The following is a 24,614-nucleotide window of genomic DNA, read 5'->3' on the forward strand; positions in this document are numbered from 1 at the left end:
ATTTGGAAAAGTCTAAACAATTTAAAACGATTGGTTGGTTAATAACAAAATGAATGGATAAGATGTTTAAATAGAGTGATGGAGTTGTATTTGGATGAAATGTTAATAGTAATAAATATATGGAATATTATAATGTATCTATGGCCTGGGACTCTCACAAAGGTGGAGTGGTGTTGGAATATATAACAATACAATTATTTAAAAAGGAGGGAGATTTCATGAATGTGTTGGGCTCTTGGTCTGGATCACAAATGAAGCTTCTTCACTTAAGAACCAAAGCAGCAAGAGGGGACTTGAATGTGTGAATGTGTGAAAGAGCCACACCTCACTGATGTAGCCAATCCTCCAAGAGCTTACAGAGCTCTTCTTACAGGGCCTACTGTAAGCTCGTGGAAGATCAGAGGTGTGTGGCCTAATATGCAAAGGAGCTCTTGCTATGAAAAAAGCTCTGCTACTAGCTAGGAATATTCCTATCCCTCCCATCACAAAAGAGGACATATACATCAGTTTTTCTAAAGAGCACCAAAGGAGGACAGACATACACAAATATGACATGTCCTCTAAAAAAAGGGCATCCGGTAACCCTGCTTACATATAAGAAAATTTGGAATATGTTATTATTTTTTTCAGAAGGAGAGGGGTAATTTAATTTTGCTGCCTTTCTAGAAATGTTCAAAGAATCTGAGGGCCGATTCAAGTGCCTCAACTTAACACCTCCAAATACTATTTAGTCCATAGAGTTATCTGCAGGGCTTTTTTGTAGCAGGAACTCCTTTGCATATTAGGCCACACCCTCTTGATGTAGCCAATTTTCCAAGAGCTTACAGGGCTCTTTGTACAGGGCCTACTGTAAGCTCTTGGAGGATTGGCTACAACAGGGAGGTGTGGCCTAACATGCAAAGGAGTTCCTGCTACAAAAAAAGCCCTGGTTATTTGTAGTTTTAATATTCCTTTCCAATCTTTTCAGCAACAGGAGTTCCTTTGCCGCTGGCTTCTCCTTCTACAGAAGAAGGACCAGATTTATTGAAGACAAGTGAGTTGAGATTGTTTGTTTGCTGGTAAGATTCCAGAGGGTACGTGCATATGTGCATGTATGAGTCTTGCTCATTGTTACAGAAAATGTCTGTGACATGTTTAAGATGCACAAATAGTATAAAATTTGAGGGGCACGTCGTGCTGGGCCATGTTTGTACCTATTTAAGATTAGCACAAAGAGGAGAGCACAAAAGTAGGCTTGAAACTCAACATCAAAAAAACTAAGATCATGGCATCCGGCCCCATCACACCTTGACAAATAGAAGGGGAAGATATGGAAGTAGTGACAGACTTCACATTGCTGGAATCCAAGCTCATTGCAAATGGTGACTGTAGCCATGAAATTAAAAGACGTTTGCTCCTTGGGAGGACAGCTATGGCCAATCTGGGCAGTATAATAAAAAGTAGAGACATCACCCTGCCAACAAAAGTCCGTATAGTCAAAGCGATGGTATTCCCAGTAGTAATGTATGGCTGTGAGAGCTGGACATAAGGAAGGCTGAGCGCAGAAGAACAGATGCTTTTGAGCTGTGGTGCTGGAGAAGAATCTTGGGAGTCCCTTGGACTGCAAGAAGATCAAATCAGTCAGTCCTAAGGGAAATGAACCCAGACTGTTCCCTGGAAGGCCAGATGCTGAAGCTGAAGCTCAAATACTTTGGCCACCAAATGAGAAGGGAGCACTCACTGGAGAAGATCCTGATGCTGGGAAAGACAGAAGGCAAAAGAAGAAGGGGACAGCAAAAGAAGGGATGGCTGAACAGCGTTACTTCGCAGGATGGTAGAAGACAGGAGGGCCTGGTGTGACTCTGTACATGCGGTCGCAAAGAATTGGACTCGACTGTGCGACTGAACAACAATAACAACAAGATTAGGTAGCAGAGATACAACTTTATAAAGGACACAGACAAATACAAATATATATAACTTAAAACATTAGTACTTATTGGTCTTAATGGTGCTTTCTTTGTATTTCTCCCATGGGATCCAGGGAACTGGGCAAAGAAGCTCTGGCTCTTTCCAGAAGGGGGAGGAGCCTCAGCCATTAGAAGGAAGAGAGGCTTTGCTCAGTAGCTCCGTTGTGTGATTGAGAGAGCCTGGCAAGGCAAGCTATCCCTCCCCCCCCCTCCTCCCCAAGGGAGGAGCCTTAGCCAACAAAGAAAATAGAGATTTTGTTCCGTAGCTTCTGTGTGAGTGAACAAGCCTTGTTCAATAGAAGGGAGCTTGGCTCAGTAGCTTTGCTCTGTGACTGAGAGAGCCCGGCAAAGCAAGCTATCCCTCCCCCCCTCCTCCCCAAGGGAGGAGCCTTAGCCAACAAAGAAAATAGAGATTTTGTTCCGTAGCTTCTGTGTGAGTGAACAAGCCTTGTTCAATAGAAGGGAGCTTGGCTCAGTAGCTTTGCTCTGTGATTGAGAGAGCCTGGCAAAGCAAGCTATTCTTCCCCCCTTCCTCTCCCAGGGAGGAGCCTCAGCCAATGGAGAAAATAGAGGTTTTGCTCTGTAGCTCTGCTGGGCAACTGAGCAAGCCTTGCAAAGCAAGCTGATATGCAGAAGGAAACAAGAGAGGGAGAAGGAAGCAGATGGGGGGCCTGATAGAAGCCCTCTGGGTGCCTGATTCAGCCACTGGGCCGCATGTTCAGCACCCCTGAGCTAATGTTTCATATACCAAAGAAGCAGTCCACAAGCCCAGAATTTAGAGTCTGTGGTGGTTTCTGTGATTTGTTCTTGGAGTATCTGATAAATAATTATCAACAAGAGAAGTTGATGTGCTTCTGGTTTTTCTCCTGCAGCTGAAGCATCTGTGACCACAAGATGGCCAACTTTTTCAAGAACAACCAGAGCACCTCTGACAGGTGAGCTCTTTCCCACTGAAAAGAACATATACCTGTAACATTCTATGCTAATGCCTAGGGCAGGGGTGTCAAACTCATTTGTTAAGAGAGCTGGATCTGACATAAATGAGACCTTGTTGGTCTTAAAGATGCTTTCTTTGTATTTCTCCCATGGGATCCAGGGAATTGGGCAAAGGAAGCTTTGGCTCTTTCCTTCCTTCCCCAGGGGACTGGGGGGGAGCCTCAGCCAATAGAAGGAAGAGAGGCTTGGCTCAGTAGCTCTGCTGTGCAATTGAGAGAGCCTGACAAAGCAACCTATTGGAAAAAATTGAGGTTTTGCTCTGTAGCTCTGCTGTGCGATTGAGCAAGCCTGGCAAAGCAAGCTGTGATGCAGAAGGAAGCAAGATATAGGGAGAAGGAAGCAGATGACAGCCAGTTGCTCGGGGGCCTGATAGGAGCCCTCTGGGGGCCTGATTAGGCCTCTGAACTGCATGTTTGAGACCCCTGGCCTAGGGTGTGAAGGCCACATTGACCAAAGGATTGTTTGTGTGATTCATTATGTTGCCACAGTTGTGAAAAACGCCAATCAAAGGTTGGGCTGATGTACAGGAGAAACAGGAGAACTTCGGTTCAGTGTGTTTAGGCATAATCCTGCTCACCAGTGTGCAGGTGGCAGCCTTGGTTCCTACCACTAGGGCAGGGGTGGGGAACCTTTTTTTCTGCCAAGGGCCATTTGGACATTTATAACATCATTTGCGGGCCATACAAAACGATCAGTGTTTCCCGGAGAGCACTTCGGTATGGATCTCAAAATCTACTTGCAATCCCCGGCCCTAAGGAGGCCAGGCTCATGACAACTAGAGCCAGGGCCTTCTCTGTAGTGGCTCCATGCCGGTGGAATGAGTTGCTGGAAGAGGTCAGGGCCCTGCGAGAGCTCACACAGTTCCGCAGGGCCTGCAAGACGGCACTCTTCCGCCAGGCATTTGTGAACCAGGCTGCTGGTCACTACAGTCCCAGGTAACATATGAACCATCCCTTGAAATCCGCTGTACAGCAGCTGCGGAGAAGACAATTTAAGATCGGCTTAGAGAGAACCGGAAACTAAGATTATAGCGCCGAAATATTTGACGCATTTTATGTTTTTATATTATTCTGTGGTTTAATGTATTGCTGCATTTACTCATGCGCATGCATGTCTATGTGAGCCGCCCTGAGCCCGCCTAGGCGAGGAGGGCGGGATACAAATGGAATAAAATTAATTAATGAATGAATAAAAACAGTGCTCTGCCGAGAGAGAACGATTCAGGGTGGCAAAATTAATGCAAATAATTGTTTTTCTATTTGAAGTCATGTGGGGAGAGCCTAATTCGGCGCACACACACACACTTGACCTGCCGCTTTAGGCAAAGGCCTGGGTCCAGGGCTTTTTTTTGTAGAAAAATCCTGGCAGGAACTTACTGGCCTATTAGACTACATCCTAGGGTTGCCAAGTCCAATTCAAGAAATATCTGGGGACTTTGGGGGCGGAGCCAGGAGACATTGGGGTGGAGCCAAAAGACATTGGGGGTGGAGCCAGGAACAAGGGTGTGACAAGCATAATTGAACTCCAAAGGAGTTCTAGCCATCACATTTAAAGGGACAGCATACCTTTTAAAATGCCTTTCTTCCATAGGAAATAATGAAGGATAGGGGCACCTTCTTTTGGGGCTCATAGAATTGGACCCCTTGGTCCAATCGTTTTGAAATTTGGGGGGTATTTTGGGGAGAGGCACTAGATGCTATACTGAAAATTTGGTGCCTCTACCTCAAAAAACAGCCCCCCCCCAGAGCGCCCAATACCTGCGGATCAATTCCCCATTATTCCCTATGGGAATCATTCTCCATGCACTAGGGCATGGAACATCCCAGGATATGCATGAGTATAGTATGTCTGCAAACAGCAAACATAAGCACCATACATTGTAGGACTGTGCCAATTACTTGCAATTATTTTCTGCTCCTTTTCTGGATGTACTTAAAAACATAAGAAGAACCCTACTGGATCAGACAAATAGTCCAGCTGGTCCAGCATCTTGTCCCACACATTGACAAACCAGTTCCTCTGAATGGCCAACAATAGGGCATAGAGGTTGAGACCTTCCCCTAATGTTGCCTCCTGGCTCTAGATTAAGCCAATGGCTCATTCAGTCCAACACTCTCTGTCACACAGTGCCAAAACCCAACTGCCATCAGCAGGCCTCAGATTCAGCGGGAGCTCACAGGAGCGCAGCTCCTGAACCTTTCTGAGAGTTCCACCTCCTCCTTCTCACCTTGTTCATTGAATAGTAGGTGCAGCTGCATAACAATCCTGGATGAGCTCCACCACCTATTTTTCTACAAAATGACTCCTGGACATCGGGATGTCCACCAGCAGGGCCAGAACATAAAGCTATGTTGGATCAGGCCAATGGCCCACCTAGTCCAACACTCTGTGTCACACGGTGGCAAAAAAACCCAAGTGCCATCAGGAGATCCACCACCAGGGCCAGAACATAAGAGAAACTGTGTTGGATCAGGCCAATAGCCCATCCAGTCCAAAACTCTTTGTCACACAGTAGCCAAAACCCAGGTGCCGCCAAGAGATCCACTAGTGGGGCCAGAACTCCAGAAGCCCTCCCACTGTTGCCCCCCAAGCACCAAGAATACAGAGAAGAAGAAGAACTGCAGATTTATACCCCTTCTTCCTGAATCAGAGACTCAGAGCGGCTTTCACTCTCCTATATCTTCTCCCCCCACAACAGACACCCTGTGAGGTGGGTGGGACTGAGAGGGCTCTCACAGCAGCTGCCCTTTCAAGGACAACCTCTGCCAGAGCTAATGGCTAACCCAAGGCCATTCCAGCAGGTGCAAGTGGAGGAGTGGGGAATCAAAACCGGTTCTCCCAAATAAGAGTCCACGCACTTAACCACTACACCAACCAAACTGGCTCTCCCTACCCCAGACATAGTGTTCCATCTATACCTTCTGACTTATAGCTACAAATGGACCTCTGCTCCATATGCTTATCCAATTCTCCTTCCTGCAGGAGTGAATTCCATTGTTTAAGTGTAGTTAGCATAAGGCAGGATCCATTCTTACTCATGCTGTTATGTTCTTTTCCTTCTTTCACGGGCAGGGAATGTGGCTTTGCTTGCAGTGTCGACACCTCCACAAAGGACCACTGTGTTACCAAAGGTGTATTCCAGTAAGTACCCATCTCTTGAACAGCAATTGCCTCATGTTTGATTTTTTTTCTCCATGCGTGGTAAAGGTGGCTGCTGCTGAATCCCGTTTATTTACTTCTCCTTGGATGTTTATGGAATGAAAAATTCCTCACGAGCTGTTGTTCAGCCCCTGGACTTCTGCTTTTCTCAGAGCAGGCAACCAATTTCTCACTAGTTGCTGTGCGGCCTCATTTTGACTCACGACTCCCTCCAATTTTCCCCGGGAGCAATTTGGTCTTGTTTTTTTGGAGATCCAGCAGCTGTGAGGGAAATTGACGGGAGCTGTGAGTCACAGGGCCGGATTAAACCCTGTGGAGGCCTCTATGCTGTCAAAATCTCGGGGGCCCCTCACAAATTATCTCAGAATTGGAGCGGCCGCCCCGCCACCTATGGCCCCTGCTGAGCCCTCAGGTAACTTCTCAAAGCCCCTTTGACAAAGCTGCGGGGGAGAGGCAAACTTGGCGACGACACCAGCATCAGCCACACCAGGCAAGCCGGGCAAAGAGCAGCTCAGTTGCTGGCTGCGAGGACTACAGGCTGGGAGGGCTGCAAGCAGGAGGAAAGGGGGGGGAGGGGGGAGCCGGCCCGGGGTCCCTAAAGGCATGGGGGCCCAAAGGCCAGTGCCTACTTGGCCTAATTGTTAATCTGGCCCAGGTGAGTCAAAATGTGGCACGACTTGTGGGGAATCATAAGAACATAAGAGAAGCCATGTTGAATCAGGCCATTGGCCCATCCGGTCCAACACTTTGTGCCATGCAGTGTCAAAAACAACAACAAAAAAACCCAGGTGCCCCCAGGAGGTCCATCAGTGGGGTCAGGACACTAGAAGCCCTCCCATTGTTGCCCCTCCCCCCAGCACCATGAATACAGAGCATCACTGTCCCAGAAAGAGAGTTCCATCTATACTTTATGGCTAATAGCTACTGATAGACCTCTCCTCCATATGTTTATCCAAGGCTTTTTTGTATCAGGCACTCCTTTGCATATTAGGCCACACATCCGTGATGTAGCCAATCCTCCTGGAGCTTACAGTAGGCCCTGTACGAAGAGCCCTGTAAGCTCTTGGAACTGAGGCCTGTGGCGCAGAGTGGTAAGCTGCAGTACTGCTGTCCAAGCTCTGCTCAGAACCTGAGTTCAATCTCGGTGGAAGCTGTGTTCAGGTAGCTGGCTTGAGGTTGAATCAGTCTTCCATTTTTCCGTGATTGGTCAAATGAGTACCTAGCTTGCTGGGGGGGGGGGGGGAGTGTCTCTCTCTCGGCTTGACTTCGCGAACGAAGATTTAAGAAGGGTGCAGTAGTCCACGTCTGCTGCAGGCTCGCTGGTGGCTGACAAGACCAATGCGGGACAGGCAGAACCGGCCACAGTGGCTGCAGGGAAAAGTCTGATTTGGGGTTGGTGCTGTAGCAGTGCGATTCTTCCTCAATCTCCTTTTGTCCTCAAGACCAGCTATGCGTGCGTTCTCAAAGGAAGAGACAGCCTGGTGGATGGTGTGCCTCCATGCTTTGCGATCTGAGGCTAGGTCAGACCACTGGTGATGGTTGATGCGACAGGTGCCAAGGGATTTCTTCAAGGAGTCCTTGTACCTCTTCTTTGGTGCCCCTCTATTTCGATGGCCGGTGGAAAGTTTGCCATACAGAGCAATCTTGGGAAGGCGGTGGTTTTCCATCCTAGAAATATGCCCTGCCCAGCGCAGCTGCGTCTTCAACAGCAGTGCTTCGATGCTTGTAACCTCCGCCCTCTTGAGGACTTCAGTTTTGGTCACAAAGTCACTCCAGTGGATGTTGAGGATGGTGCGAAGGCAGCGCTGATGAAAGTGCTCAAGGAGTCGCAGGTGATGACGGTATAAAACCCACGATTCGGAGCCGTAGATGAGGGTTGTCATCACAACCGCTTTGTAAACATTGATCTTTGTGCCTTTTTTCAGGTGCTTGTTGCTCCACACTCTTTTGTGCAGTCGGCCAAATGCACGGTTTGCCTTTGCCAGTGGGGGAAGTGTAGATGACTGGGGAAGGCAATTTTTGTCCAAAAATATTGTATTATTTATTAAGTGGTAAATCATAACCTCAAGGGTATGAAAATTTTCCAAAATCACAGATTAGTTCTCAAAAGGGGAAAATAAAAGCTGACAGGCAAAACCAGTCTATTTTCCCATGTTTTGCTGTAAGCTTTATCTAAGCCATTGCTTATTCACTTTTCAAATCAACTTCCACTCTCACGAAACATATCATTTCTCTTGAAAGTACTGCAGGGATATGCTTTGTGAGAGTGGAAGTTGATTTGAAAAGTGAATAAGCAATGGCTTAGATAAAGCTTACAGCAAAACAGGGGGAAATAGACCAGTTTTGCCTGTCAACTTTTTCCCCCCTTCTGGGAACTAATCAGTGATTTTGGAAAATTTCCATACCCTTGAGGTTGTGACTTTCTCTCTCTCTCTCTCTCGGCTTGGCTTCGCGAACGAAGATTTAAGAAGAGTGCAGTAGTCCACGTTTGCTGCAGGCTCGCTGGTGGCTGACAAGACCAAGACAGTCCAGCAGTTCAGCTACCTGGGGTTGTGACTTACCACTTAATAAATAATACAATATTTTTGAACAAAAAATTTTGGATATTATTTCTATATATTTTTTTGTATTGGTTTGTTAAGGACTAATTCTATCACAGAAGTCCGTGGTACACGGTGCTTACGCTTGTTCTCCAGTCCTACCTGGGGATTGGTGACCTTATGTTTGGGGCAATTTTCATGTTTGCCATTAAGTCACCGCTGACTTATGGAAACCCTGTGGAGGTTTCAAGGCAAGAGACTTCCAGATGATTTGCTATTGCCTGGCACCAGGGTTTTGGCTGCTGTGTGACACAGAATGTTCGACTGGATGGGCCACTGGCCTGATCCAACATGGCTTAAAGAGTCATGGTGTAGATCAAAGGACTTTGGTGTAGTGGTTAAGTGCGTGGACTCTTATCTGGGAGAACCGGGTTTGATTTCCCCACTCCTCCACTTGCAGCTGCTGGAATAGCCTTGGGTCAGTCATAGCTCTCGCAGGAGTTGTCCTTGAAAGGGCAGCTTCTGGGAGAGCTCTCTCAGCCCCTCCCACCTCACAGGGTGTCTGTTGAGGGGGATGAAGATAAAGGAGATTGTAAGCTGCTCTGAGATTCGGAGTATAGGGTGGGATATAAATCCAATATCATTATCATCATCATCAATCTAGCAAGGTATTTCCAGGAAGAATGGGAGAAGAGGTGAAAACATGACTATCTAGGGCTTCAAGACTATAGAATCTAAGGCCAATTAAATTGGTGGGCGAGAAAGTTGCATAGATTCTTCACCAGCTGCATTCTTGCATTGCCAGTTCTTTCTTTTGCCTAGAAATGGATCTACGAGGTGTTTTCTTTAAAGTGGTTTTACTTCTTCCCTTACTTGCCTTCTTTCAGGCACAAGGAGACCCAGTATTGCTTGCTAACCCCAATCTGTAAGGTGGCCGATACTGTTTCAAGTGGTCAGGTGAACTTTAACTGGATCTTCTAACTACTATTGTCTTCTTGTTCTTACCTGGCAAGGTTCCTTCACCTTTAAAAGGAATCCATCAGGTGTCAGCATTTCTGGCAGGAGGAATCTGTCCCTGCTGGATTTCTGCCTGACCGTCACCCAGCTCTGAAAAACCACGACAAACTATGGCAAGCCAGTTTTTTTTTAAAAAAAGGATCTCATAAACAGGGCTGCCACTCTCCAGGTCAGGCTTGAAGATCCCCAGGGGTGGAATTCTAGCAGGAGCTCCTTTGCATATTAGGCCACTCACCCCTAATGCAGCCAATCCTCCAAGAGCTCACAAGATTCTTTTTTTGTAAGCTCTTGGAGGATTGGCTACATCAGGGGTGTGTGGGCTAATATGCAAAGGAGCTCCTGCTAGAATTCCACCCCTGGAGATTTCCCAGAATTACAACCGATCTTCAGATTACAGAGATCAGTTCCCCTGGAGAAAATGGCTTGAATGGAGGGTGAAGTCTTTGGCATTATACTGCACGGAGGTCCATCCTCTTCCCAAACCCTGCCCTTCCCACGCTCTGCCCCCAAATATCTAGGAGTTTTTCAACCTGGAGTTTGACAGCCTTACTCAGAAGTAGGGTTGGCAGTTCTGGGTTGGGAAATACCTGGGGATTTAGAGGCTGGAGACTGGGGAGGGCAGGATTTGAGGGGGAGGGACCTCAGTGGGGCAGTTTGGTGTAAAGTCAAACTGAGAGTTAGTTTGCTACAGTGCAGGGGTGGCCAACGGCAGCTCTCCAGATGTTTTTTGCCTACAACTCCCATCAGCCCCAGCCAGCATGGCCAATGGCTGGGGCTGATGGGAGTTGTAGGCAAAAAACATCTGGAGAGCTGCCGTTGGCCACCCCTGCTATAGTGGTTAAGTGCCCAGACTCTTATCTGGGAGAACCAGGTGTGATTCCCCCACTCCTTCACATACACTTGCTGACGTGACCTTGGGTCAGCCACAAGTTCTCTCAAAGCTGTTCTGCTCAAGAGCAGTTCTCGGAGAGCTCTCTTAGCCCCACCTACCTCTTTTGTCGGGAGAGAAAGGGAAAGGAGATTGTAAGCTGCTCTGAGATTCCTTTGGATAGTGAAGGGCAGGGTAGAAATCCAATCTCCTCCTCCTTCTTCTTCTTTCATACTGTCCACTCTCCAAAGCAGCCATTTCCCCCAGGGGGGAACTGATCTTTAGCCTGGAGATCAATTGTAATTCTGGGAGATCTCCAGGCTACACCTGGAGGTTGGTAATCCAGTTATAATACTATTATTCTACTAATTGACATTGCATCTTTTAACAAAGTAGGGAACATTACTGACCAGGGACTAGCAGAAATCAGGGACTATCCCAAGTAAAGAGGGATCCAGGGATACAGTGTTCATAGAGCTTGTACACGCCTAGTCTCTGCAGTGAAGGCTGGATGTCTTAGACCTTGCTGGTTTTTCCAGCAGTGATTTCTGGCAGACCCTTCATGTCACATTGTCAGATTTCCATCAGCTGTGCAGCATTCCAAGTCAGCACTATACTCCTTGATTTCAGGCAGTAGCTGATACTGCAATCGCTACAGGGACTCAAGAGGAGTCGAGCCTTAAGACCAAGTGGCAAAGAAGTCCGCCTTTGTATTACTTCTTTGCACATTCTATATTTTGCCTTGGATCCTCCAGAAAGCCTTTTTTTTGTGGGGGCGGGGAGTGTTATGTATGTAAAGAACAAGAAGACAACACTAGTTAGAAGATCCAGGCTGATTTCGCACTAGGGCTTGTTCCTAGTGGAGAGCCCTTTTGATCCCGGCACTTCTCTCCATTTTTTGCACAAGTTGCCCGGAGCTGCGAGCTGGTGCGCTGTTCTCCCACAGCAAGCAGAAACCACTTGGAAGAGGATCTCCCTTGCTGCGGAAGAGTGCTGCGCCACCTCGCAGCTCCAGGGCAACTTGTGTGGAAACAGAGAGAAGCCCCAGGAACAAAAGGGCTCTCCACCCGGAACAAGCCTCGTGCGAAATCGGTCCCAGTTAAAGTTCACTGGACCACTTGAAACAGTATTGGCCGCCTCACAGATCGGGGTTAGCAAGCAATATCTGAACTATTTGTTTCTGTCATCCTCAGAGGGTGGAAGTACAGAGGCTGAGGATGAAACCAAGAGGTATGATCCTGCCCCACTTCCATGTCATTGTTCTCCTTGATGTTGTCTGTGTTCATAGTTTGTATACATAATTTATGCAGACCCGTACAGCATAGGTTGGCTCTTTAGGAATACTCACACACCAGCAAGGAATAGGGGTATGTGGTTTTTCACAACTTAACTCTTCCGGTTCAAGCAGCAGGGGATGTATAGTGCATTGAGGGTCCACAGAACAATCAGCAAAATTGAGCAAGAACGTTCTTTCTTTTCAGGGTTATACCACTTCAGGCTGTTCTCCACTTCTCTAACCTGCAGCACTGCCTTCTTAATAGGGTTGCCAAGTCCTCTGCGTTCTCCCTATTGTACCATAGAGTTTTCGCTCCCAAATGGCTAGAGCATCTGGGAAAACCAAAGAGTTTTCCTGGAAACGCCTAGAGTGTCTGCTGCATGACGGCAAAATGACGTCACTTCCGGGTGATGTCATCATGCTGGCGACGTCAGGGGAGGTTCCCCCCACCAGCCCAATGTGGGCCAGCGGGTTGGGAACCTCCCGGGTAGGAGAATCCCTGCCCAGACCAGGGGCTTGGTCAAACCGGAAACTGCAGTGTACTGATTAGCAAACACTATAAATAAACCGCTGCGTTTTTATGTTGCAAATAAATGCTTAAGTAATTTCTTTCATAATGATGCAATTATATTACCATCATCACAAACCAAAATTCATTAAATGTCCGTAGAAAAATCAAAAAGTTATTTCACACCACTCTTGTAAGGTAGTCCTTTACAGTCCATTGTCTCAGTTCTCCATTTCTTGAAAGACGTAGACAGAACCACGCTTGTGTATGATTCCTCCTACGGGTAGCAGACCAAAGTCTGACCGGTGCGGCGGCTACACAGGTCCTGGGTTCACTTCTGTGTTTTGTTTACCTTCCACTGGCTGCTTTTCTTTTAGTTTTGGAACGTTAACATAAATAAAATAATCAGTTACCATACAAATCATAACAAAGCATAACTAATATTTCTCTGATACAAACCAATCAATGCTTTCCCTGTGCTAAAGGCAATTGCTCACACGTTGCAATACAATGTTACTTTGCAGCTTGCAGGAATGGTTCTCAAACACAACTGATTCTCAAGCAGCATAAATAGTTCCATACAGCTGTATCCAATTTACACTTAAACTGATATACACACATATATTTTTATGCCATTTTTAAACAAATCCAGACAAATCCAGTGAGGCATTCAGACCCCGGGGGGACATGGTCTGGAATTTATGAATAAAGAAGGCTTCCTTTTGCAGTAGGATTTTAGAAATATTCTTTATATCAGGGGTGGCCAACGGTAGCTCTCCAGATTTTTTTCCCCTACAACTCCCATCAGCCCCAACCATTGGCCATGCTGGCTGGGGCTGATGGGATTTGTAGACAAAAAACATCTGGAGAGCTACCGTTGGCCACCCCTGCGTCTATATTATATCGATGCCCTTTATAAACCCCTTATATGGGAAGGGACAGTGGCTCAGTGGTAGAGCATCTGCTTGGGAAGCAGAAGGTCCCAGGTTCAATCCCCGGCATCTCCAAAAAAGGGTCCAGGCAAATAGGTGTGAAAAACCTCCGCTTGAGACCCTGGAGAGCCGCTGCCAGTCTGAGAAGACAATACTGACTTTGATGGACCGAGGGTCTGATTAGTATACAGCAGCACCATATGTTAAGGGGAGGGACTGTGGCTCAGTGGTAGAGCATCTGCTTGGGAAGCAGAAGGTCCCAGGTTCAATCCCTGGCATCTCCAAAAAAGGGTCCAGGCAAATAGGTGTGAAAAAACCTCAGCTTGAGACCCTGGAGAGCCGCTGCCAGTCTGAATAGACAATACTGACTTTGATGGACCGAGGTCTGATTCAGTAGAAGGCAGCTTCATATGTTCATAAGCATACACCACTGTACGCCGTATCTCATCACATTCTGATTTTGAAAGTACTACCTTACAAGAGTGGTGTGAAATAACTTTTTTGATTTTTCTATGGACATTTAATGAATTTTGGTTTTGTGATGATGATGATGATGATATAATTGCATCGTTATGAAAGAAATCGCTTAAGCATTTATTTGCAACATAACAACGCAGCGGTTTGCAGTGTTTGCAGACCAGGAGTTTGGCAGCCCTGCTTCTTAATGTGGATGTCCTTGCATTTTTAACTGAAAAAAAAACCCCTGCTGCCTTGACTGATTTGAAGGCCATTTCAATCAACCAAACTGTTCTTAGTTAAAATATTGCCAGCCTCTTTCCCTCCCAGCAAGGAGACACTGCTTCTGAGGAGCGGCTGAGCAGGCTCTCCAGGTCTCACAGAAGGGCGGACAGAAAGGCCGCTTTGAAGCTCTCCTCAAAAGAGGGAGGTGTGGGTTTCAGGACTCAGAAAGATTAACCTTATGCAAGAAAAGTTTACTAAGCAGTTGGCAGAGGGACTCCTCCGACAGATAAAGCCCTTCAGACAGTATTTACTGTGTCCAAATCCAAATCTTCTAACAGGTATCCATTACACAGGCCTCATGAGCAGATGAGTTGGACTTTAGGATCCATTCAGAGTAGGGTTGCCAAGTCCAATTTAAGAAATATCTGGGGACTTTGGGGGTGGAGCCAGGAGCCATTGGGGTGGAGCCAAGATCAAGGCTGTGACAAGCATAATTGAACTCCAAAGGGAGTTCTGGCCATCACATTTAAAGGGACGGCACACCTTTTCAATGCCTTCCTTCCATAGGAAATAATGAAGGATAGGGGCACCTTCTTTTGGGGCTCATAGAATTGGACCACCTGGTCCAATCTTTTTGAAACTTGGGGGATATTTTAGGGAGAGGCACTAGATGCTGTACTGAAAATTTGGTGCCTCTACCTCAAAAAACAGCCCCCCCAGAGCCTCAGATACCCGCGTATCAATTCTCCATTATTTTCTATGGGAATAAATCTCTATAGGGAATAATAGAGTTCCCTGCAGACATTTCCCTCCCCTCCCCCCGCTTTCTGACGACCCTGAAGCGGGGGGAGGGTCTCCAAACCGGGGGATCCCCTGGCCCCACCTGGGGATTGGCAACCCTAATTCAGAGAGGACAAAGCATCTAAGAAGCTGACTCTAAATAAGATTGAACCAAACAAAGGTAGTTGCACCTAGTTATCCCCAAAATATGTATTTCTGTGACAGTTTGTAGAAAAGGAAGATCTGAATCCAGTAGCTCTTTAAAGACAAACAAGGTGCCTAGGGCATATGAAAGGGGTCCCCAAACATTTCCAGCCTGTGGGCCCTTTGGGATTCTGACACAGGGTGGTGAGTGCAGCCACAAAATGGCTGCCCAAAAATGGTTGCTGAGGAGGTGGAGCCGCCAACCACAAAATAGCTGCCGCATGTTACCCTCAAGCACACATTGAACGTCCTTGTGCTGTGGTGGCAGTTTTTCCCAAGGCAACCTTTTTAAAAATCTGCACAGCCAATCAAATCTTTAAAGTCCAATTGGAAGACTTGCTGGGCAAAAGCCCCACCTGGTCTCGCTAGGGTTGCCAGGCCCCAGCGGGGTCCCCCCACTTTGGGGAGCTTTGATCTGTTGCTATCTGCTTGGCCAGTGGGAAAAACCTCCTCCGTCAAACAAGGACATCGCTGTGCGATCTCCCCAATACAATGATGTCACTTCCAGCACAACACAGGACATTCATTGTGTGGTTGAAGGGAAGCTGCAGCAGCCATTTTGTGGCTGGTTCCACCTTCTCAGCAGTCATTTTTGGCACTTGGCAGCCATTTTGTGACCCTACTTTCCTCCCCATTGGAGATGTAAAAGGGGTTCACAATATGCTCCTCTTCTCTGTTTTATCCTCCAAATAACAACCCTGTGAGGTAGACTAGGCTGAGAATGTGTGATGGGCCAGAGATCACTAGACCAACATCCAGAACAGAGTGGGAGTTGAACCTGGGTCACCCAGATCTGAGTCCAGAACTCGAACCCACTACACCACTCTAGCTTGAGAGGGAAGGAGGGGGAAGTAACATGTTTTTGCCCTTCTTGCTATTCTCCAGTGCCTGTAGGGCTTCCATATTATCTCAACTCATACCCTCTGAGAACTGGTCTTTTCTTTTGCAACATAAATCATTGAAATTACTGCACATAAATCATTGAAAAAATGTGCATAAGAACATAAGAGAAGCCATGTTGGATCAGGCCAATGGCCCATCAAGTCCAACACTCTGGGTCACACAGTGGCCAAAAAAACCAGGTGCCCTCAGGAGGTCCATCAGTGGGGCCAGGACTTGTAGAGCATGTAGAGGACTTATGTCTGGTGAGGACCTGTGGTATACTTGTGGAAACTTTGGTATTTCAGATTTGTCAAAATAACTTCAGTATCAAAAGTTGAGTTTTAACCTTCAGTTTTTAAATCCTCAAAGATGAAGTCTTGAGGTGCATGCTTAAACCTGTATACTGGAAGACTGCCAGATACTCCATTTATGAAAATAATGATCCTGTTAAAGGATCACTATAACTGGTAGATTAGGGCAGGTGCCTGGAAAGTATTTATCCAGCCAAAGTTAAGCACGAAATAAACCAAAGAATAAGCCTCTGAATCAGGCCTCGGATTCAGTGGGAGCTCACAGGAGCGCAGCTCCTGAACCTTTCTGAGAGTTCCACCTCCTCCTTCTGAGAGTTCCACCTCCTTGTCCATTGAATAGTATGTGCAGCTGCATAACAACCCCTGGATGAGCTCCACCACCTGTTTTTCTACAAAAATGACCGCTGCTCTGAATGAATGCTCATTTATATGGTATGTTGTGATGCCCACTGACTACCCATTCAAATGTATGGTATGTTGTGTACTAAGAGCCAGTTTGATTCCCCACTTCTCCACATACACCTGCTGATGTGACCTTACGTCAGTCACAAGTTCTTACAGAGCTGTTCCTCTCAAGAGCAGTTTCTCTCAGAGCTCTCTTAGCTCCACCGCACCGACCTCACAGGGTGTATGTTGTGGAGAGGGGAAGGGAAAGGTGATTGTAAGTCTCTCTGAGTGCAGGACAGGGTAAAAATCCAATCTCCTCTTCCTCCTCCTCCTCCTCATCTCCTTCTCTGGTTAGTAACACTGATTTACAGAATAATCAATAAAGAGATGATATTGGCTTGTATCTGATGAGCTCCCAGAATGGAATTCGGGAACAGGATGTTTCAGTCTCCCTTCTTGCTGAATAGGGTTGCCATCCTCCAGGTGATGGCTGGAGATCTCCCGCTGTTATAACTGATCTCCAGGTAACAGAGATCAGTTCACCAGGAAAAAATGGTCGCTTTGGAAGGTGGACTCCATGTCATTGAAGTCCCTCCCCTCCTGAAACCCCATCCTCCTCAGACTCCACCCCCAAACTCTCCAGGTATTTCCCAACCTGAAGTTGGCAACCTTACCGCTTACCAACATGAGCACAGGCCAAGCAATGTAGTTGACACAGTATAAAATTACAGTACAAACAAGTTCTACAAAGCTCACCCAGAGAAACAACACCAGGTTGAGTGTGTGCCAGAAAGAATTCATTTACTTCAGCTTAAGTGAGCCTGCTGAAAAGGAGCAGTCTTTACGGGCCTCACAAAAGGCCACCAAGGTTGAAGCTTTCCAAATAGTTTCTGGTAATTCATTCTTCAACACAGAGACAGTGATTTTTTTGGGGGGTGGAGGAGCTTAGGAATGGACAGAGGAGAGGTGGTCCACACAAGGAATGGACACTGAGGGGAGAAATTGTTATGAGGTGTCCAGTTGGCACGCAGGTCAATATAGAGTGAGGAGTTTCTTGTGGTATACTTGCCAAAAAAGATTGTTAACAAAGGCTATTCATTTGATAATGTATGGCTTGGGCTTCAAAATGAAAGTATCTTAATTCCAATGGGGAAAAAAAAGTAATGAAACCAGTCTTTTGTGTGTATGCGTGATGTACTATCAAGTTGCTTTTGACTTATGGTAACCCTATGAATTAATGACCTCCAAAATGTCCAATCATTAATAGTCTTTCTCAGGTTTTGCAGATGGAGGATTGTAGCTTCCTTGATTGAGTCAATCCATCTTGTGTTGGGTCTTCTTTTCCTGCTGCCTTTCGCTTTTCCTAGCATTATTGCCATGTCTTCTCAGAATGTAACTAAACTACGATAGCCACAGTTTAAATGTTTTAGTTCCTAGGGAGAGCTCTCCCTCCCTCTCCTCAAACACCATATGAAATCAACATTCTTCCTGTCAGCGTTCATCGTTGTCCATCTTTCACACCTATAGTACTGGCCTTAACCAGCCTTAGTTCATACCAAACAAAATGGCTGACAACAGAGAAAATGATGAATGCCATATTAGGCACTCAGAGCGAACTCCCGCCTCACATATCTGAAGGCACTGCAATGGACTGCCAGAGACAAAGTTGTGGATTTAAGACAGCTTTGTGCTTCAAAATGATAGCAGGTAAGCATTCTTTCCCTATCCCAACTTCTCTCTTTTTCCAGTTGGCTTGGTTGACCTGCCTTGCTCACAAATATGTATTTCAGGGAACAAGAAGCAGAGGATTTGAGAAGAGTGAAGCTGTTGTCCTTGGAAGAAGAAACAAGCGTACGTGACATTTCTCATCCTCCAGGAACATCTTTTCCCTCCTTCCATCTTTTGAAATGGTCTATTTATTCCCAGCTCTAAAGGGATGCATTGGGGGGTGGGCAGGGAAGTCACCAGGCATTTAGTTTCCTGAGTGATGCTGGGTGAAGCTCCTAAGTGTTCTCATAAATAGGTTCCAAGACAAGACTCTCCAAGTCAATTGGATGCTATGACTGAACATGACCCCATCTTCAAACATCATTCCGGGAGAGATTTTTTCATTTTCCAAGGGAAGGTAATGAGACTGTATTTATAGCATTTAGTGCCTTTAATATTAAAACAAAATGAAATCAACCTCCCCGTCATTATTTCAAATGATTCTTCCTTTGATTAAGGCAGCGGTCGCGGTAAGAGCTTGGAGAGGTACCAGCTTTTGTGTTCGTTGTAGATGATGCGGATTAGCTTCTGAGCTAAAATTCAAAAACCGATATATGCAGGCAGGTAAACCAAAACAGACAATGTTATTTCATGTAACTGAGGTTTGACATCATATTAAGAGATGAGGCATGTGGAATATCTCAGGACGATGAAGAAGATTCATATTGAAACAGGTGAAGAGCTGGCAATGGTATCCCATTGGCATTTGTTCAGGTTTTGGGGGGGGTATTTTGATTCATAATTGAAATAATTGGACCATAAAAACTACTGGAAATCTGGATTGAATATACTCAGGGCTTTTTTTGAAGCAGGGACTCCTTTGCATATTAGGTCACACACTCCTGATGCAGCCAATCCTCCTGAAGCTTACAGTAGACCCTGTAAGAAGAGCACTCTAGGCTCTTGGAGGATTGGCTACATCAAAGGAAAATAGACGGGGAGAGGAAGAGAGAGGTGAAAAGAAAGCAACTTTAACTTTAAATGAACTCTTCAAGCCACCAGCTGGCTTGGCTTGAAGAAGTGATTTAACGAGACATGCCTTCTTCAAGGTGGCGAATTGGACTTTGAGAGCTGCACAATATGTATGAAAGAGCCACATGTGGCTCCCGAGCCACAGTTTGGCCACCCCTGCACCAGCTACAGTTTGGCCACCCCTGCACCAGCCACAGTTTGGCCACCCCTGCACCAGCCTATATTCCAGGTTATCCTGTTTCCAGATTTAGGCTTGCCAATCCCCAGGTCCCAGCGGGGGTTCTTCCGCTTTCCCAGGCTCCTTCCCGCCCCCAGTCAGCTGGCCGGCGGGGGGAAGCCCCGCCCCCAGAGGACAATGTGCCTTTCCACCTCCGGAGGCTTCAGTCCCCGATTGGAAAGGCTTCCTCTTGGGATGGTGTGTCTGTGTTACTTTGAAGAAGTTGGCAGCAACTTGTGAGTAGAGAGGCCAATCCCTCCTTCAGAGTCACCAGAAACGGGGCGGGGGGGGAGGGAAACGTCAGCTGAGCAGTTCATTATTCCCAATGTGGAGATCGATTCTCATAGGGTATAAGGGGGAATTGATCTGGAGGTTTCAGGGGCTCTAGTTCCTCTCACCAAAGTTCCTCTCACCAAAGTACCCCCCAAGTTTCAAAACGATTGAACCAGGGGGTCCAATTCTATGAGCCCCGAAAGAAGGTGCCCCTATCCTTCATTATTTCCTATGGAAGGAAGACATTTTAAAAGGTGTGCTGTCCCTTTAAATGTGATGGCCAGAACTCCCTTGGAGTTCAATTATGCTTGTCACACCCTTGTTCCTGGCTCCACCCCCAATGTCTCCTGGCTCCACCCCCAAAGTCCCCAGATATTTCTTGAATTCCTGCTTTAAAAATAGCCCTGGAAGTGGCTAGGTTCGAGCCTAGCAGCCACTACGCTGCTTTTTGATTTGGCCAGCAAGATGTGTGGGTTGGAAGGCAGTAAGAGACCTTCCCGTCTCTTGAAGTAGCTTCATCCCCATCCCTTTGAAGATGACAGCATCTTGATTCCTCTGCCATCGGCGGATGCCATTTTATATTAAAATCACGTCAGCCTCCGACAGCTTGAGTGTATTTCAACAGCGCTTCATTACTTAAGTGCCACCTCCCTAACCTCTCCTATCGTGTCAGATAACCAAATCCATAAAGAATGTGAAACATGAGCCTCCCCTCAGACCAATTACCTTCTCCCAAAGAGATTAGAGTGGAGAGAGATCTTGCAAATCGTACAGTCGAGCTTTGGTTTCAAATGCATAGCCGATGCAGCTCTAACGACTGCATGGGCCCATCCTCTGAAAGAGCATCCAATTGTGACAGAGATGTAGAGGTGGGATGGTTGTTCAGCCCGCAGGCCTTGTTTGTGTCATCCAGGGCTTTTTTGGAGCAGGAATGCACAGGGACGCAGTTCAGGCTGGCTAGGTGTCTGGGGGTGTGGCCTAATATGCAAATGAGCCATTGCTAAGCTGCTTCTACTAAAAAGCTCTGTGTGAAACTATGGTGATGTCAGGGGGTGTGGCCTAATATGCAAATGAGCCCTTGCTAAGCTGCTTCTACTAAAAAGCTCTGTGTGAAACTATGGTGATGTCAGGGGTGTGGCCTAATATGCAAATGAGCCCTTGCTAAGCTTTTTCTACTAAAAAGCTCTGTGTGAAACTATGGTGATGTCAAGGGGCGTGGCCTAATGCAAATGAGTTCTGGCTGGGCTTTTGCTACCAAAAAAGTCCTGGTGTCATCTGAAAATGAAGAAGAGTTGGTTTTTACACCCTGCTTTTTCTCTACCTTAAAGAGTCTCAGAGCAGCTTACAATCACCTTCCCGTCCTCTCCCCACAACAGACACCCTGGGAGATAGGTGGGGCTGGGAGAACTCTTTGGAAGACTGCTCTTGAGAGAGCAGCTCTTTCAAGAGCTGGAACTGGCCCAAGGTCTCCCAGCTGGCTGCATGTGGAGGAGGGGAGAATCAAACCCAGCTCTCCAGATTTGAGTCCACTGCTCTTAACCACTACACCAGATTGGCTCTCAAAATGACCCTAAGTAGGAAAGTGATTGTAAGTTAAACCAGGACGTAGTCCACCCACATAACTTCATTCCCTTGTATTGTCAGAGATGTGTTCCTCTCCCAGATAAGAGTTAGCCTGGAGAGGAGGCAGCTGAGAGGTGATATGATCACCATCTTCAAGTACTTGAAGGGCTGTCATATAGAGGATGGGGTGGAATTGTTTTCTGTGGCCCCCGAAGGTAGGATCAGAACCAATGGGTTGAAATTAAACCAAAAGAATTTCTGGCTCAACATTAGGAAGAACTTCCTGACTGTTAGAACGATTCCTCAGTGGAACAGGCTTCCTCGGGAGGTGGGGGCTCTCCTTCCTTGGAGGTTTTTAAACAGAGACTAGATGGCCATTTGACAACAATGAAGATCCTGTGAATTTAGGGGGAAGTGTTTGTGAATTCCCTGCATTATGCAGGGGGTTGGACTAGATGACGCTAGAGGTCCCTTCCAACTCTATCATTCCTGAGAACCAGTCCCATCTCTCTGCCTTCTTACCTGTCCAGGAAGATGGTGGTAAACACATTCTGCTGCTAATTTATTTTTTTAAGAAACTCTTAGTGTAGAGTTTGAATGTCGTACTGGTATATGAGAGGCTCCAGTCCACCATGCAAACTTGCTGGGTGATGAGGATAACATGGAAGAGAGCAAAGCAGTGTAAGCCTCACTAGATCCCCTCTGAGGAGAAAGGCAGGGTATAAATGAAATAAGTGAATACAGTCAGGGGTGGAATTCTAGCAGGAGCTCCTTTGCATATAAGGCCACAACCCCTGATGTAGCCAATCCTCTAAGAGCTTACAAAGCTCTTTTTTGTAAGCTCTTGGAGGATTGGCTACATCAGGGGCATGTGGCCTAATATGCAAAGGAGCTCCTGCTAGAATTCCACCCCTGAATAGAGGTCTCACTAGCATGCCCTTCATTTTCAGGGCTGGCCGGACTTCTTGAAAGATCTGCAACTTAATGACAACTGTGTATATCGCTCAGTTGCTGGCCCAGCTACCAGACACTGCATCCCGTGCTTTAGTTCAGCTATCGTGTTTGTTTTAAAAATGCCGTATGAAAATTCCTATGTGTATCCATTTGTCATCTTATCAATGAAAAAAAGTGGTGCTTTGAAGGTACGGTATCTCCAGGACTGGGTTGGTGACAGTGTAAGTGCTAGCCAATCAGCATTTTGCATAACCAGTTTGTGTTTCAAACGCGCCAGTTTCTTTTCCCCTCTCAGACCCTGATGGTGGACAAGAACACACACATGGAAGGAATGTGGCAATGGCGCTTCCAGAACAGCCTGGAACGAAGACCTCTTTCCTTTGTCTCTAAATAGCCATCTGTTTTCTTGCCAATAGATTACAGTATTCAACAGGGGTGGAATTCTAGCAGGAGCTCCTTTGCATATTAGGCCACACCCCCTGTTGCAGCCAATCCTCCAAGAGCTTTCAAAAAAAGCGGCTTGTAAGCTCTTGGAGGATTGGCTACATCATGGGGTGTGTGGCCTAATATGCAAAGGAGCTCCTGCTAGAATTCCACCCCTGGCATTTGGAATCATTTTAAAAAAGCAAAAACCCTACAGCAGGTCTCATTCGGCGCAAAGAGATTTATAATACAGTGCTTTCAACCAAAATCTGCACAGTTTTTCATAGAAGCAACACCAATAGGCTGAAGAAATGAGTTCTCAGAATCCTCTGGGACTGTTCTGCTATCAACTTTGAAGGCCCTTCTTCTCTGTGACGGAACCTGTTTCATCTTCATCAATAAACTATTATGTCTCTGCAGGTGTCTCCTTCTTGTGGGTTGGGTATGCCAAACATATGGGCTGTTTCCAAACACTAGTTTGGGATTGTATTTTTTCCCCCTAGGGTGTCCGAAGGCCCCCAAGAGAGAGACCGCTGTGACCTTGCCGGCAGCTACCGCCGTGTCTCCGAAGATAAACCCTTGCGTCATGGAGCTGTGTAAATTTTTTCAGCAGTGTCTCTGCATGAGGCAAAGAAGATACTCGAGAGAAGAATCAATGAGGTAACAGGTAGAACCATCTTAGTTTTCATTCAGGGACCTGAATATAGTGGTGGTGGCGGGGAGGCAGGGTAGGTTCTAGAACACGTTCTCTGGGGTTCGCTTGGCACACTTACCACCTCATACTACTTCTTAACTTCTCAGTATTACTAAAACAGAGAAAAAGCTAGACCCCATTTGAATGGCTGCCAAAATCTATCACAGATGCAGGGCTTTTTTTGGTAGCAGGAACTCCTTTGCATATTAGGCCACACCCTCCTGATGTAGCCAATGAGAACATAAGAGACGCCATGTTGGATCAGGCCAATGGCCCATCCAGTCCAACACTCTGTGTCACATAAGAACATAAGAGAAGCCATGTTGGATCAAGCCAATGGCCCATCCAGTCCAACACTCTGTGTCACACAGTGGCCAAAAAAATCAGGCACCATCAGGAGGTCCATCAGTGGGGTCAGGACACTAGAAGTCCTCCCACTGTGCCCCCCTCAAGCATCAATCCTCCAAGAGCTTACAGTAAGCCCTGCAAGAAGAGCCCTGTAAGCTCTTGGAGGATTGGCTACATCAGGGGAGTATAACCTAATATGCAAAGGAGTTTCTGCTGTAATAATAACAACAACAACAACAATAATGTCCTTTACAGATGCATAAATCTTTACAGCTAAAAAGCATTAGGTCTGCTATTATCTAAAAAGAGAGGTAATGTCTTCATGTGATCTATATTTTGGAGCAAAGGAAGAATTCTGGGCTCAGAAAAAATTTTGCATTCAAATATCAGGCAATACAGGGTTATCTATAGCTGGGGATGTTTAGTCATGACAGGAGGTGGCTGAGAGGTGATAGGATCACCATCTTCAAGTACTTGAAGGGCTGTCCTATAGAGGATGGGGTGGAATTGTTTTCTGTGGCACCGGAAGGTAGGACCAGAACCAATGGGCTGAAATTAAATCAGAAGAGTTTCCGGCTCAACATTAGGAAGAACTTCCTAACCGTTAGAGCGATTCCTCAGTGGAACAGGCTTCCTCGGGAGGTGGTAGGCTCTCCTTCCTTGGAGGCTTTTAAACAGTCGGAAATGACTGGTGCTTGACAGGGGACTACCTTTACCTTTTTTAGATGGCCATCTGACAGCAATGAAGATTCTGTGAATTTAGGGGGGGTGTTTATGAGTTTCCTGCATTGTGCAAGGGGTTGGACTAGATGACCCTCGAGGTCCCTTCCAACTCTATGATTCTATACTACTTGTGCTACAGTCGCATACTCTATCAGACTATGATATCTTAAGATACCTCCCTTGTGGCCTG

The 24,614-nt window shown here is 46.5% G+C and overlaps 1 protein-coding gene across 1 annotated transcript in view; it reads left to right on the forward strand.

Annotated features, from left to right (window-relative positions):
• The window catches only part of HHLA1 (HHLA1 neighbor of OC90), a 57,528-nt gene that overhangs the window by 26,501 nt on the left and 6,413 nt on the right, over positions 1-24,614 (forward strand). Inside the window, exons 11-13 of the mRNA XM_060243110.1 lie at positions 968-1,033; positions 5,964-6,086; positions 23,163-23,319. Of these exons, the coding sequence (XP_060099093.1) occupies positions 968-1,033; positions 5,964-6,086; positions 23,163-23,319 (346 nt within the window). The remainder of the gene's footprint in view (positions 1-967; positions 1,034-5,963; positions 6,087-23,162; positions 23,320-24,614) is intronic.

This window comes from Heteronotia binoei, chromosome 7, assembly GCF_032191835.1.
Source record: "Heteronotia binoei isolate CCM8104 ecotype False Entrance Well chromosome 7, APGP_CSIRO_Hbin_v1, whole genome shotgun sequence".
NCBI classification, from domain to species: domain Eukaryota; kingdom Metazoa; phylum Chordata; class Lepidosauria; order Squamata; family Gekkonidae; genus Heteronotia; species Heteronotia binoei.